At 37.3% G+C, this 17,110-nt stretch overlaps 1 protein-coding gene across 4 annotated transcripts in view; it reads right to left on the reverse strand.

Moving 5' to 3' along the window:
* The window catches only part of Stxbp5 (syntaxin binding protein 5), a 144,687-nt gene that overhangs the window by 19,734 nt on the left and 107,843 nt on the right, over positions 1 to 17,110 (reverse strand). Inside the window, exons 19-22 of one of the 4 annotated variants that reach the window (XM_055608054.1) lie at positions 13,343 to 13,408; positions 8,675 to 8,734; positions 8,525 to 8,572; positions 381 to 431 (exon numbers count right to left, since the gene is read on the reverse strand). In XM_055608054.1, coding sequence (XP_055464029.1) covers positions 381 to 431; positions 8,525 to 8,572; positions 8,675 to 8,734; positions 13,343 to 13,408 — 225 coding nt within the window. The remainder of the gene's footprint in view (positions 1 to 380; positions 432 to 8,524; positions 8,573 to 8,674; positions 8,735 to 13,342; positions 13,409 to 17,110) is intronic. The other 3 variants (XM_055608055.1, XM_055608056.1, XM_055608057.1) reach the window with 3 other exon arrangements.

Genomic DNA, 17,110 nt, shown 5'->3' on the forward strand with positions numbered 1-17,110 from the left:
TAAATTAGTATAAAATTAAGTGTGTAGAGTTTAAAATGGATGGGATATAAACAGTTTCAGTAAGAATTAATCTGTAATTGAGAAAGTTTTACTAAAATTTATTTTGAAAAAAGCAAGAGAAACATAGAAATATGTATTTTGATCTGCCTGAGTATGCATCCTAAATACAGTTTCAAAAGGTATTAAATCATTGAGCATCTTGTTATTTTAACACTGATTTCAGTATGTTCTATATTATGATAATTTTCTACATTCTGATCTGCATTTCTTAGGACACTATGTTGATGGACCATAAGATCTTTTACTGACCCAGGTGCAGAACCTTCTGAAGCTCTCAGAGTTCCTCCTAAAGGTTCAATTACTTTGGGTATTCTACTTACCTAAATCAGGCTTTAGGTCAGTTGGCAAGCTTAATTTCCTTGACATCTTTGCTGAAAAATAAAATACATTTTTAAAATTCTGAGAAATATTTGACTGATATTTATCATAGCAACTGATTTTCAAGATAGAAGTGAATAGTTTTATTTCTAAATCTAGATTCTGGGGTGATTAAAACATCTTTAATAATATCAGGATTGGAAAACAAATCTTCCAAATTTTTGAGAGTGTGTACTTACTTGATGTAATCTTTGGGTGCTTGAAGCTCTTACTTCAAGGCAGCATTTAAACTCTGAACTTAAAAAAAATTTCATGCTTAGGGCTAGAGGAAGTCTGGCTTCTCTACAAGGAGAAAAGTTGCTCCGCAGGTGGAATGTGTTGCGGATGAGGCAACAGTCATGAGAACAAGCTAGGCTATGTGACAGAACATCTTCCTGGCTCCCAACTATGTGGTTATTGCACTCGCCATTTTTTAAAGTTTAGAATATAAGACGTATCTATATCTCTAAACAAATCAAGGTATTTATGTAATATAATAAACATATCTGACAGAACCATTATTTGATATAAATTAATACTTCCATTTCTATTTCAGTGAAAAAATAACACAAGTCATGCTTAATCTAAAAATCATAAACTCATTTATATAAAATATAAGTATAGGTATTTTTATGTAACAGAAAAATTGAAAAGTTCATCCACAAACTTCATGGAATTCACTTTCCATCCTCAAAATCAGTTATTGCCTTAGTTTAGGAAGAGGTTTGAAGTTAGGGGTCAGTTTGCTACATCTATTACGTTAGTGGTAGTACATGCATCATAGAATAGTGTTCCTTATGTGAAATTTAGAAAAAAAATGGTTAATATATGAATGCATATATTTGGTTAAAATTTGGATGGTTAGGAGATATTTAAAGCACAGACCCTGCTAGTCCATAAGGGCGCCATGTAAACAAAGAAATCCAGTCATAGTATATAACTTCCACATCTAAAAAAACGACAAATCCAGTGTTAGGAAGAGGCCTTCTGTAGACTGGAAAGGGCTTTGTGGGAGGGGTGAAGTCATCTTTTTTACTGCTTAGCTTGACAAAGCTGAGTAGCATACTCTACCAAACAACTGGACATATTTATACATCAGTCGTCTCATTTTCATCAGCTTACTAAGTCTGAGACAAGAAACAAAAAGCAACACAAAATTAGAATAGCTGAGTATAATCATAGCTGTTCATCTCACATACCTGGGTGCTACTACATTTGATATACAATATCTGAAGAGCTGGAAGATACTGTGTCCCTCAACTATTTCCTTCTAAAGGCAATATTAAATCAAGACTTTCAAAGAAGCCACAGAAGTCTTCAGCAGATATCACAGGTCCAATACAGATAGACTGGTAACAGGTGAAGCTTAAAATTTTAAAAATCAGTTTTTCATAGCTCAAAAAGAATTTCTAAAAGAATCTCATGTCATGGATGTCATGTCTCCAGACTCCACTACTCTTCCTGGTCACGTTACTATGAACCACTAACACCTACTTCTCAAACATGGGTGTGCACATCAATCACTTGTCACTGCAAGTGAGAGCCTAGTGCTTCTTTATCCCAATTCTATGGTAATATCCCTGGAAAAAGAGGTGGGGATCTTTAAGACAAATGTAGAGAACATCAAACATCACTATAAACTCTCCTTTTAAAATTTATTTAAAAACCAAAATTCAACATATAAATCTAGAAATATCATATCATAAATAATCTGTAAATAACAAGTTTAATTCCTCTCGAAGTAAATGATATGAAATGAGTATTTTATTAATTATAAATGTTTTATTGACACTTTCATTCAGTAACCAGAACTATAGTTCTGCTAAAAGTTTTGCTAACAACAAAATTCTGAATTTCATTAAATGCTTTCGATTTTCTTTAGAATTTCCAATAGAAACAAATTTATATAATCTTGAGTATCTTTGAAAATTTAAACAAATCCTTCTCCAAAAATAAAAATTTCTTTCTAGTACATGACTGTTTTATTGTATGAAAATCATGAGTATAGTTAAAATACTTCTCTAGCAATTCTGATCTAATTGTAGTAATTTCTTAGTATGAGGAGAGCAAACATACAATGTTTTGTTATAACTGTCAAAACATTTTAATTATGTACTCCTATTAGTTGTTTTGTCCCCAACCCCCTTTTCACTGCAGAGCTTGCTATCTCAGCAGCCATAGATTCGGCTGGTCCTGAGGTCAGCAACATGGAGCAAGACTGTGGAGACAACATTCAACTTCACTGTGCATCTCTCTTTCTTAAGAAATAAAACACTTTTAGCAAGAGTCCTCCCTCTTGATTAGTTTCTTTAGGTGTACAGATTTTAGTAGGTTTATCCTATATTATATGTCTATATGAGTGAGTATATACCGTGTGTGTCTTTCTGCTTCTGGGATAGCTCACTCAGGATGATCCTTTCCAGTTCCCACCATTTACCTGCAAATTTCATGATTCCCTTGTTTTTAATTGCTGAGTAATATTCCATTGTGTAGATGTACCACAATTTCTGTATCCATTTCTCCACTGAGGGGCATCTGGGCTGTTTCCAGCTTCTGGCTATTACAAATAAGGCTGCTTCAAACATGGTTGAGCAAATGTCCTTATTGTGTACGTCTTTTGGGTATATGCCTAAGAGTGGTATAGCTGGATCTTGAGGAAGTGCTATTCCTAGTTGTCTGAGGAAGCGCCAGATTGCTTTCCAGAGTGGTTGTACCAGTTTACATTCCCACCAGCAGTGGAGGGGGGTTCCCCTTTCTCTACAACCTCTCCAGCATGTGTTGTCCCTTGAGTTTTTGATCTTAGCCATTCTGATGGGTGTAAGGTGAAATCTCAGGGTCGTTTTGATTTGCATCTCCAATGCTCAATCCCTATCCAGAAAGGCAAAGAGGATGGATATCAGAAGAAGGAGAAAAGAGGGAACAAGTCAGGAGCCTGACACAGAGGACCTCTGAAAGGCTCTGCCCTGCAGACTATCAATGCAGATGCTCAGACTTATGGGCAACCTTTGGGCAGAGTGCAGGGAATCTTAGGAAAGAAGTGGGAAACAGTAAGATCTGGAGAGGACAGGAACTCCACAAGGAGAGCAACAGAACCAAAAAATCTGTGCACAGGGGTCCTTCCTGAAACTCATACTCCAACCAAGGACTATGCATGGAGATAACCTAAGACCCCTGCACAAATGTAGCCCATGGCAGTTCAGTATCCAAGTGGGTTCCATTGCAATAGGCACAGGGACTGCCTCTGACATGAACTGATTGGCCTGCTCTTTAATTACCTCCCCCTGAGGGGGAAGCAGCATTACCAGGCCATAGAAGAAGACAATGCAGCCACTCCTGATGAGACCTAATTGACTAGGATCAGAAGGAAGGAAAAGAAGTCCTCCCCTATCAGTGGACTTGGGAAGGGGCATGCATGCAGAGGGTGGAGGAAGGGAGGGATTGGGAAGGGAGGAGGAAGGGAACCACGGGGTGGGGGGATACAAAGTGAATAAAGTGCAATTAATAAAGAATTAAAAAAAAAAAAGAAATGAAACAAGTGGGTTTTCCTAGGAAGGGGAACAGAGACTGTCTCTGACATGAACTCAGTGGCTCTTTGATCACCTCCACCTGAGGGGAGAGCAGCCTTGCTAGGCCACAGAGGAAGACAATGCAGCCAGTCCTGATGAGATCTGACAGGCTAGGGTCAGATGGAGGGGGAGGAGGTCCTCCCCTAACCGTGGACTTGGAGAGGAGAGGGGCATGGGAGGAGAACAGGGAGGGTGGGAATGGGAGGGAATGAAGAAAGGGGCTACAGCTGGGATACAGAATGAATAAACTGTAATTAATATAAAAAACAAAAATTAAAATAAAAAAGAAATAAAATAATGAGAATACTGAAGCTGTGTGAGTTGATAGTTCAATAATACAGAACAAAGTGTAGGGAGTAAATTTTAAGCTGTGTTAGAACCGCCAGGACTTGTGTGAAAAGAGCAGGAGAGCGACCAACAGCACTGGTCCACTTAAACTGACTTCAGAATTACTTCTGGTTTTACTGAGAAATGAGTTATCAACTGATCTTGGGACTGAGGAGATGAGCAGTCCCTGACCCCATCTTAACAGCTGTCATAGGAAAACTACCGTACAGTCCATTAAAAATAGAGTTGTATTTATACTTGTTTTGGCACAGCACCTACTTTGGTTGCTGTAATTCTGAATCTTTATCTTTTAATCTCTAACATAATTTTCCCTTCCTGGCTTCATATACTTAGGCAATTTGGTAAGCCTTCCTGATGCATGGAGGTAGAGGCATGGTATCTAACTTGAAATCTACTTTCAGCATGACATGAGAAATAATAATCATCAAATAGGAAAGTTCAGCAAAGTTAGTTTTGATTTTCTTATCGAATAGCGCTAGCATGTGGTTAATTTTATTTATAAGGTTATCTTAGAAGTATTTTATATAGTTGTATGTAACCATTTACACACAAACCAAACCAATGATTTTTCTTTGTAGAATCTCACTTCTAAATTCTCATAAATATAAATGAAGAGAACATAAAAGTAGTGACTTACGGAATTATGACAGTCAAGGAAAGTTACTGATTTGAAAAGTCGTGGCTTTACGATTTTAATGATGAATTTAGTGCTACAGCACAATCAGGCAAGCGCACTACCCGTGTACTATGTGCACGTAAGGCTCTCTGCATGTGACATCACTGCATCATATTCTGCTCCAATTTCTTCACAGGTTGCTCTCTTAGGTCAGTGTCAGGGTCATTTTTCTGGATTAACTGCTGGTAATGAGGCAAGAGAGGGAGCCAGGCTTGGGGTTCAGCAGCCAGTGTACTCCAGTTTGCTGCTGCTCTCTCGAGTCTGATCTTTGAGACAGACTTCCGGGAACCAGCTGTTAGGCTCAGGCCATGGGTGCTAAAGTGCTGGACAAGAATTTGCTTTTTTGTATCCAAACAAAATTTGCTTTTTTTTTTTCCTTCAGTGTCTATTTTAATTATTTAAAATGTTATTATAAAAAACTTGTAAATAAAGAAAATTATGCACAAAATTTGATGAGCCATTTTCCTCCATGTTACTATGCAGCAGAATAGGGCCATAGGCAGATTATCTATGAATTGCACAGTATGTTCATAATATACATTCTGTAATGCATATGTGTGTATAAAGCCATTGTAGCTTTCACAACATTGTGCTGAGAAATAAGACAGCGCACGCAGTGACCCGGACCACTGCATCTCACATTTTGCTGTCGAGTCGACAGATACACGGTTTCCTCCTCTGTGAAACAGAGAAATAACAGTTCATGGCATTACTAAGTCGATTAAATAAAAAAAATTGTAGTGCTGGAAAAATATAATAAATAATTACATTAAAAAGTTGTTCTAGTATCATCTACCTCTGCTGTATTGTCAGAGCAATGACAAGCTAAAAAAAAAAAAAGTTCATTTCCCATGACCAGGGGAAGGAAAAAACATACTGTATGAAAAAAAAAAAAACTGATTTCAAAGAAATAAATTAAAAAAAAATGCTGAAGTATAAATTGCACCCTGTACTACCTCTACTCTAGCAACCCACACCCTATCCCTGTCACCAGCAGCAATTACGCTACAACAAGTGAAAATTAAGAACAAAGCCATGCAGTAGCAACCCAGGCCAGTTTTTGTTAGCATTAAGCTGTGTATTTCATTTACTTCACAATCACCTAGAGAGATGGCCTTGAGTGCTACAGACTAGATGATGAAGAATGCAATGTGCTAGCAATGCTATAGAAGTCCTGGTGGTTTCTATATTTAAGATTTAAAAACATTTTAACATCTATGTATTTGAGTGCTTTGCTTGGATGTACATATATGCATACATGGTGGCTTTGGAGATGAGAGAGGCTGTTGGATGTAGGTGTTGGGAACTGAACTTGGGCCTCTACAAGAGCAATAAACTGCTGCTGAGCCATCTCTCCAGACCCTAGTCCTAATACTTTATAGAGTGTCCCATAGCAAACACTAATCTTAGTAGACAGTTCATTGACATTTCATGTTTCTCAACAGTGAAGTTTATGCTAATTATTATAAAATAGATTCTATAATATAGAGAGATGCATATAGAGATTCCATACCTCATGTGGAACATTTCAACAATAAAACCTCCCCTATGGAATATGGGACAGACTCCATTTGATAAAAGGAAAACCTTGAGACATTAGATTTATTTCTATATAACAAAATTCTTATATCAACAAAGAGGCATCAGACAAAAATCTTGTAAAATACAATAAAGATACTGCAGGTGAGGAAAATGTTCCTGGTTTAAAATAATCATACACTACCATAACTTTGGAAAAATGAATGAAGTCACATATTTCCTAAGAAGCATTGCTACAAATGTTGGCGTGACAAAAAGAGAGACATGAAGATATAAAAGAAATGAACACTATCTAAGCCATAGCCTTCCAAACATGTTCTCTAGCCTAACAAATGTGTTCATAGTCTTTTAAGTAAGTGAATACAAATATTTCAAGTTACATATTTACCTGAAATAGAAAAAAAAATGGGAAGGTACACATTAATAAGGCATATATTGCCGAAGGAATAGAAGTCAAACTGAAACTACGTTAACAAATTTAACTATCTGCATTTTATTTTTTCCAGATCAGGTAAAAGTTACTTAGTAAAACTGCTGTAGAAAAGAACTATCTACAGTGGCGACAAAACCGGAATGTAACAGGATACAATATGCTATAAAAGAAATTAGTTGCAAAGAGTTAGTACATAATTAAAGTGGTTAATTATTATTAACAACAGATTCACTATGAAACCACAATAAAGAATAAGTAATTGATGAAAAGCCCTTTGTCCAAGAGTAATCCACCTTACTTAAGAACAACCAGAGGGAGAATAGTCATCCAACATTAATATAACTAAACAGGGTTCAATTTACCATGCTCAGAAAACAAGGGTTTTCTTGTAGTAAGTTTTGAAAACTCTACCATATATTAAAGGTTATGAAGTGAGGAAAAGTACAAGTCTTCCAACTGCAGAGAGAGTCATGTACCTCAGCTAAAGGAGTATGTGGTAGGAATGATGATATTATCACTCGGTAGAAATGCTTGCCTCAAAAGTGTGAGGACCTGAATTTGAGCCCCAGAACCTACATAAACAGAAGGCGGGGCACCGTGGTGTGCACACAAATCCCTGAGCTGACAGGCTCAGCAAGACAGATCCTGGGACTGCCTAGCCCACCAGTCTAGTTGACTATGTAGTGAGTTCCAGGCCAGTGAAAGACCCTGTCTCAAACAAGGCAAAGCAAAACAAAAGGTACAACAAAAAGCAGATGGCACCGAATGACACACAAGTTGTCCTTTTTTTACAAGTCTGAACACACATGTGCCTGCACACACAGTACTTTTCCATAATGTGATCATGCAATACACATATACCAGCCACCCCAAAACATAAAAAGAAAAAAAAAACAAGAAATATGTAGTAAATATGTAGGGGAAATTTAAAAAATCATATTTACTGTATAATGAAGGTTCCATGTTTAAGTCAAAGGTGAACTAGTCTTTTTTTTTTTTTTTTATAAAAGTATTTGGTCAAGACTGATCATTCATTACAAAATATGCATAAAACAATTAAAAGTGGTACAAATATTTTTATTTGTGCTTGGGGATGGTCTTGGTAAGAACTGTCAATTACCCTGATTCCCTGATACTGGTATTGTTTACAGAGTGAAAATGGCATCTTTTAGAAGAACATTTCCTTGACATGAGACCTTAAAAATATGAGAGATATGGATGTAAAGGCATAGTTTAACAAGTGGGTGCAAGTTTGGTATTTAGAGCATAAATTGAACCCTGTTTTATTTTAAAACAAAACAATACTAAAAGTGAACAGAATAATTCATATGGTAATTCAAGAGAAAGAGCCACACCTCAATTTAACCAATTTTAAGAATTATTTCCCAAATGCATTTAGAATAGACAAAGCCCAAAGATTACTGTTTAGCAAAGGAATAACAGATTAACACATAGGAGATACAATGCCCTGGATCATTTCCTGGTGTTGGGTTAGCATTACATGGAGCAACAATTAGAAACAAAATAAAAGCTTCTATTTCCTACCTAGATCACTGGCTACCATCTTGGAAAACTTTCTGCTTTTGGTCTTCACTGAAAATAATATTTTAATATAAAATGTCAAAATCTATTCAGATTAAACTAAATAAATTAAGTATAAATAAAACAAAATACTTTAAAATAAAGATACTATACCCTTTTCTATAAAATTATTCACTTTTTGTTCATCATCTGAATTGTGTGGTGATGAAGAACCTACACAAATGAAGACAACGGGAGGAACAGGGGCAAACTGTCAGTCAAACACAGAGATGGCACAGCAAACAATCACAAATTAAGAGCCTGGTGACCGCCAAGCTTTGATGAACACAATCTGAGAATACTGCAGTACTGCAATTAGTAGTATACAATCTTTTATAGCGCACCCTAATATATATAAATTTATTTCTGATAATTTTTCTTTAATGCATAATAATTGTGCAGAATCTTAATGCATTTTATAAGTTGGAGAGGACAAATAGGAAATATAACATTTAGACACCTATAAAGTACATCTTACATATCTTACAGATTAAATTATTCCCCATCTTTTGAAATAGAGATTACTTCCCCCTTGAAGTCTTCATGATACTTTACATACTTCTGATGCAATGTTCACCATTTAGTTATGTATCATTTTTAAATTTTTACACAGCGAACCTTCCTCACTGCAACAAAATTCCAATCTATTTTACAACCTACTTTTGATCAATGGTGTGTATTTCATGTAGCTGTCACTAGTTCATATTAGCTAAATAAAGGGAGATTTTCTGATTTTCTGTTTGAAGCGAATATTACAAAAAAAATGAGAAGGAAATAAAAAGATTTCCTTTTTATGCCTGAAAGAATTCCATTAAAAGTAATTAACCTTAATAAACTAGGCAGAAACATAAAAGCTTGAACTTGACTTCCCTCAAAGTCAGCTTTCTTTACTGTGGCCAGGGAGACTCTGTCAGCAAGAAAAACCTGCCAACATGGGCAGGATGCAATCACACCTACAGAGGTTTGCAAACACTGTTTTATGAATAATTCATGTTGTTTTTGTCAATAACATCCATAGATTTTCCCAAATCTCATATAGGACTAGCACAAAACCAACACCAACCTTAGTAATAGTTGGAGAACAGAAGCAAGTATAGCTATTTTTCATACAAATATAACACCTTTAAAGAGTATAATGGCCATAGAAACTTACAAATTTTAAAATATTGTTATTTCTGCTGCCAAATGGCTGTATAAATTTATGGTAAAATGGATATTAAAAATAGCTTTATTTTATGTAGTTCATATTAGACTAATATCAAATCATCATCTCCATATATTAATATTAGAGAAATGTTTGGTGGTTTCTAAACAGGCATATAGTTGAAAATGCTTTCTATTGGTTGTTGTAATTTTGATGACAACACCATGACAAGTTTCAAAGTTTATTTGAATAAATCTACCAGATTACTGTAATTAGACAAACACCTATTTTCCCCAGTCCACATATAAACACCAAAAGGCACATATATAGACATATATGTATACATGCATATGTTATATGTGAATTTTCAGTTAAAACAGATTCCTACTTTCTGTGTCTATATAGATATAAGCAGGTGAGTCAAAGAAAAGCACATCTCTCCCAACATGCTAGGTGAGGCAATCTGAGCATCTGCAGGCACCACTTCTGCCTGCTCCTGCTGAATCCAGCAGCACTGATGTGACCAATGGTTTATTTTAAAATAAATGCAAAGGGAAGCTCTCTATCATATTTTGCAACGTGTTTTCTGAAGACAGCTTTTATAATAATTAGCTAAACAGCTGACTATGCTGATTATAAGATTTAGAAGATCCTAAGTTTTCTCCATTTGTAGCTTATTTTTTGGCCAATGCGTTGGTTTTGAGAGAAGGCATGTGCATACTTACTTTTAAATATCGATCTGTTCTTAGTACTTATGAGGTACTCATTTTAAGTTCTAATTCAGTTTTATATATATTTTCCTTTCAGACAAATACTAGCTTTTAAAATATTAACTATTGTTTTTAATAATTTTTAGTGTGCCATTTGGCAATTTTATTTATTTATATCCTAGCTCATTTAAGTATTTCAGACAAGTATTTTTGTTATTCATGCTATAAAAACAAAAAAATTAAAAAGAAAACAACACAAAACTAGGTGTGGTCACCTTTAATCTCCATACATAGGAAGCAGAGCACAACCTGGTCTGCATAATGAGTTCCAGGTTAGCCAACCCTGTCTAAAATTAGCAAAAATAAACAAGAAAACTAAACCATGGCTTCTTTAAGTTAATTTAATCCATTTTTATCATTAAATTTAAAATTGTTAGTGAGAGAACTTAATTGTAATAAATTCCTGCTTATTTGTTAGCTAGGAAGTAAAACTGGATGGGGGCAAAGCAGTTATAAATGTTAAGAGTATGATGATCAGGCCACAGCAACAAAGACTAACTATGACAACAGAAAAACATATTCAAGCTTCTAGAATCCCGTGAGCAGAGGCAGCCTGACAGGGGCATTTCTGCCTCGTTCAGTGTGCTCAGCCTACAGTGGCCCACAGCATGCTTTAGAGCTGTTACTGCATGTGAAATTTGGATTGCGTTTTCTGGATGTGTGAGAACAGACTGACTCCTCGGAGACGTCTACCATCTGAGCAGAAGGAGACGTTAGTCCAAAAATGCAGTGCAGGTGTATACTGAAGAATAGGAATTCATGTCTTTTCACTAATTTTCTTGAGATTACAACTTAAGCTCTGCATTCCAAACTGACTGAAGCATTAGAAAAAATGAAAATAGGTAGTGTCATAGCAATGCTAAAAATTATACCATTTTCATATGAACCACTAAGAAAAATATAGTTTAAAATGTTGAGCCATGTTTAAGTTTTCTCTACTTTGAGGGTTTCTGGGGTAGGATTCAGAGTACAAATTCATGTACTCTCTATATTTATATACTTATATTTAGCTATCCCTTTGTATTTAACTAAAATTATGTATTACTATTAAATGCTTCATATCTACCATTCTCAAGTTTGGCTTAGGAAGAGAAGCTATATTAATTCATTTGAGCTGAGTAACTAAATAAATTATCAGTTTAAGTGTGCTCTGTCCCATGTTCCAATTACACACTGTGCTCAGTTCCTTAGCATACTGGCAACTGTACTGACTAGAGGAGCAGAAATAAACTGAACGTACTTGGAAGGCACAAGGAAGATACACTACAGTTCTAACTCTACACTTAGAAACAGATCAGTCCAGCAGGAGGGACAGTAATTACTTTCTGTTGTGCACAACTTGACCGATATGTGGGAGGCAGTGGGGCTTCTGTGGCTCTGTTTTAGGAGTTTAATGAGGAAACTGAAATAGGAGGTTTAAGAAAAACAAAACACCTGTGTGGACAGACTGCATGTGCATGTGTGTGCTGGTGTGTGTCTGTGTGTGTGTGCGTACTGCATGCATACATGGGGAGGTCAAGGAGCAGCCCCAGGTGTCAGTCCTCAGGTGCTCTCCACCTTGTTTTGAGGCAGAGGCTCCTGTCCTGGTACTTGCCACACAGACGAGGTTATCTGGCCAGTAACCACCAAGAATCCTTTTGTCTTCAACTTCCCTGGTGCTGAGATTATAGAAATGCATCATTATGCTTGGCTTCTCTGTGTGGGCTCAGTGGAACAAGTTCACATCTTAAAGGCAAGCACTTGCCAATGGATCCTCTCCCTAGTATACTCTTTAGTTTACAAAAATCAAATGATCAATTTGAAACATTAGAAAGAACAACTGTAAAAAGAAGCCATGGAAGCTTTGATCAACTTAGGGCTAATAAATGCAAACTGAAACATGAGATTAATATAAAATACTCCTTACAGTACAGCATTGTACAATTCTTTCCAATATAGTAGAGCAGCTAGTGAAAGACAAAAACCTAAACATGGTGTTACTTATGCCAAGAAAAAAAAAATCTTTCTAAGAGAAAGCTAATAAAGATTCCTATGTAGAAAAATTAATAAATTTAATTAAAATAATAAAGTTAAATTTACTAAAGATTAGCAAAGCTTCAATTTCTTACAATAATAAGCTTAAGACTTTATTTCCTAAGGATTCTCAAATTTATTAAAATAATGTTGCTGTGAACTATTAATGTACACATGGGCCATATAAAGTCCCATCTGCAAATAAAAGAGAGTTGCTTAAATAAGCCCATAAACATATGGGAAACAACCTCAATCAAAATGAAACAAGTCTAAACAGGCTTTAATTTTCCTAAGAGTCTACTTTTTCAAACCACAGGTATCACAAAATTTAATAACATTTGGGGCTAGAGGTGTCACTGGCAAAGGGTGGGATTGCCTCATATGTACAAGGTCCTGGTTTGATCCCCATCATTGTGTGAAAAGGAAAAAAAGTCACAGCATTGGAATGGACATGATTTAATAACTACCAAGAAGCTGAATTTTCAAGTTAAAAAAAAAAATCAACTTTTCACTGATTTACTCCATTTTAGTAAACATTGCCAGGGTGTCTTAGCTAGAAGCAAAGATCTAGATGTATGCAGAAGCATACCTCGTGTTGATTCAGTGGTAACTGGAACACAATACTGCAACTATAAGAAAGCTAACTGAGCAATCCTACAAGCCTGGACAAACAGAAGCTATAGGGTTTGAACCAGCATGTGCTGTTTCTTTTTATTTATTAAAACAGTTAAAACTTTAAGAAAGACAGGTGGTAGGTTTCTCATATACAATTTTAAGTGTTGAAAAGAAGATATACCAATATGCCATCTTATTTTTTTAAAATTCACAATTAATAATGAGATCAAATCAGATTACCGGATGTCGGAGATTTGCAGCGATCCTCTGGGATGACAGTCCCTTCAGTGATATCACACAGGCCTGCTGCAAGGCAAGTAAGAGTGAATGAGATCACACCAGTTTATCCAAGCTTGCTTCCTATGTTCAGGGTCCATTTCACTACTAAGCACATGAAGGCAGATTAACAGATTGGGCAATGATGGGGCTTGAGATGGGAAAGTTCTGGTAATAAAGTATCTCCAGCTAGTCCAGACGGAGCCCACTAAGCAGCAAAGTTTGGAAACACAATTTTTAAATGAGGTCATTTGTTGTTCTTGGCAGATATCAGACATGATGCAAGGTCCATAAAATACCAGCAATGTGGAGTGCACCCTATGCTCTTCTGACTTTCCCAAGGGAGGAGAAACACTGAAGGCTGGAAATTGTTTTTTTATCACAAGAGCTTGAGCCCTCAGCTTTAATTTCTAAATGGTTTTCCACAAGTAAATCTTAAACATATCTCTTAAATATTTTAAAATAATTATGGAAATATTTTGTGTCTCTTAATTTTTTAGTATTTTAAATACTGCACATTATCTATCCTATACAGTATCCCTCTAAAAACTATAATATCACATTTTAAAACCTCTTAACAAACAAAGACTTTTCTCAAGGCAGATATGAATTACATAAATTATATATGATCTATACTACAAGTTGGCCTAAATTATTATAAAAAGCACTACAAAGTACTTTATGAAAACATAAACAGAAAGGATTAACTAAAATGTAAGATGTATGAAAAAGCCACATGGAAACCTATTATAATAGTCATAACAGTAATGTAACACCAATAAAGAATATAAAGGGAGATACCCTGCAGAGGTGGACAACACTGCTCCCGAAGGCAGACTACTAAACAAAATTGCCAACATCACGTGTGGGATGCCTCCCTATGAGCTGCTGGTCTGGAGGTGCCAAGGCCCCCAAACAGTTCAGGTTAACCCTGCTACTCTGCGATTCCTGCCGGAACCACAGGGTGAGACCTCTGCTGACCACCACACACTTTGGCTGCACAGAAACCAAGCTGGACCCAAGCTTCCTCCCTACTGGCCAGCATCTGTAGGGCTGGAAAGTGCTCTGTGGGCTTCCAGGAGAAGTTGCTAAGGATCTTACACAGCAGCGAATTCTAGGAGCTACAGTGCTGACCTGCCGGGCATGACGGGAAACACTGGCTAGACTTACAGGGTTACCCATACCAACTACCTTCTGATTGGATTTGGGGCCTGTTCCACAGAATGAAAGTCATGCTTACAACTGTAAAAGATCAAAATTCTGTAATGAGTATGTGTGTGTGTTTTTGTCTGTGTGTCTGTGTGTGCACATGTGTCTGCGTGCGTATCTGTGTCTCTGTGTATCTGTGTGTCTGTGTGCATATCTGTGTCTCTGTGTGCATGTGTGTCTGTGTGTGCACGGGTGTCTGTGTGCATATTTGTGTCTCTGTGTGTATGTGTGAATGTGTGCGTATCTGTGTGCGTGCATATCTATATCTATGTGTATATGTGTGTGCGTGTGCATGTGTGTGTGCGTGTGTGTGTGTGTGTAACCCACTCCTGTTGTTTTGCTGGTCCAGTCAAGCTGCCTTCTAGACCATTAGGTTTATACTCAAAGATCAACACTCTCTGCTTTTTTAGAGAACCTTCTTTTTTGCCGTGGTTGACTCAAAATTGGTCAAACTGTTCAAAATAATTTGCTTTGAGTGCTCAGCCCTAGACAGGGCATCTGTACCAACTCCTCCCAGGCTTAGGGAACAGGCAGAAGGTTGGACAGCACACGTACAGAGCTGAAGGTTGGTACAGAGTGCTGGGACATGCTGTCTTCTGAATGTGGCATTACTGCTGCACCCAAGAAGCCACAGTCACACAGCAGGGGTGGTTTCTAATACAAGACTCGCAGGAGAGGACCAATCAACCCTCCATCGTTGGTGTGGAAGGGGATCATGACATTCCACCACTCTTTGCAGAGTAACAGGCAGTTGATGGTTACTGAGGGAGAGGGCATATTTCTCATTGGTTTAACAACTGGTCAATTGTCCTTGTTCAGGTAAATAACCTTCCCTGCCCATGACGCAAGGAACCTGAACTAAATGTAGCAGTAGTAGTGGTAGGAGGGACAGAAACACACACACACACACACACACACACGCACACATACAAACACACATACACATGGACACACAAAAGCACACATAGACGCACTCACAGAGGCACACACACATACACAGAAACATGCATGCACACCCATGCACATATGCACACACACACATGCTATTAAAATACGAGGGGCCCTTATTGGAAAGTTTGGGTTTGCTGAGAAACTAGAAAAAAAGATTAAGAGGCAGAATTAAAGAAAGTGGGCTGATGCAATTTAATTTAGATATTAAATGTAACAACCATTAAATGAGTTAAGGACAACAAAACGCCGAAGATCTTTCCTATCTCTGCCCCTGCTCAGGGCCAGAGCCGGCTACAGCGCTGCTGACGGAGGCCCAGATCATGTCACTGTGGCATCTGCCCCCTTTACATCTTCCCCCTGCTCCCCATCCCTTCACTCACTACTCCAGTCACTCACCAAGTGGTGGTCAGAGTTCACATGCACGGGAAGCAAGCTGCAGTCACAAGATGACTCTGTTCAATGCATTCCTCCATTACTCACTCCACTACTTTCCTGAGGAGCAACCACCCTCGCTACATAAAGCAGGGTGCTGAGCTATAGAACAACCCTCACAGTAAAGCACATGCAAACAATTGAAGTAGGAATTACGGTTTCTAACCCACTCTGCTGCCAAGTACAGTAATTACCCTTCAAATGGTGCCAATTTTAGTAAGTTTGCTTTCTCTTACACATATCCAAATAGAAAAAAAATTAACAATAGAATTATGAGTGAAATGTCTACCAGGGGGTGTAGACTATACTAAGAATGTCAGGGCATAAACAAACTGGCATGCATTGCTACAATAAAAGTGTATCTGAAAATGCAGGCAGCGAGCCAGATTTGTTTACAGATGGCATTTTGCTAAGTCAAGTTACGTCAATCAATCATGGAAAGTGTCAGGTTGAAGTAGATACTTTAAGTCAATGGTGCCTGTCTTACAAAAATATCAAATACCTGATTAACTTCATGAAATGTGTGCTTATCAGATTTAAAAAGCAAATGTTGTGCTTGTGAGACAACTTAGCAGGTAAAGCACTTGCAACACAAACGTGACAGGCAACCTGAGTTCACCCCCTGGAAAGCATGTAAAAGGCCGAAGGAGAGAAACAATTCCATCAATTTGTCCTCAACTTTCACAAGCATCAGTAGCATGCACGTGGCACTACCCTCAAACACACAACGCACACAGCAATAAAAAAATCAGTTTATGAATAATTACACATCCTTATTTGTTGGACGTGTACATGTGAGCATGTGGGCACATACACTGTTTGAAGGGTAGATGCTAGCACTATTTGTCTTCCCTCTTTGTGGAGACAGAGACTCATTGTACTGTCAATGCTCCCACACCACACGATGAGTGAGCACCTAGCCTTACATGGGTACTGGAGATCTAAACTCAAGTTCTCACACCTGCACAACAGGCACTTTCCTGATAAATTTACTTGATAGACCTGTATGCTTAGTGAGGCTCTGCTGGTATCTACTGATCACCTCCATTTCAATTTTTGAAAAAAATATCATCATCATCATCATCATCATCATCACCACCACCACCACCACCACCACCACCACCACCACCACCACCACCA

The sequence above is a fragment of the Psammomys obesus genome, unplaced genomic scaffold (genome assembly GCF_907164565.1).
Source record: "Psammomys obesus unplaced genomic scaffold, mPsaObe1.curated_primary_1811, whole genome shotgun sequence".
In the NCBI taxonomy this organism is placed as follows: Eukaryota; Metazoa; Chordata; class Mammalia; order Rodentia; family Muridae; genus Psammomys; species Psammomys obesus.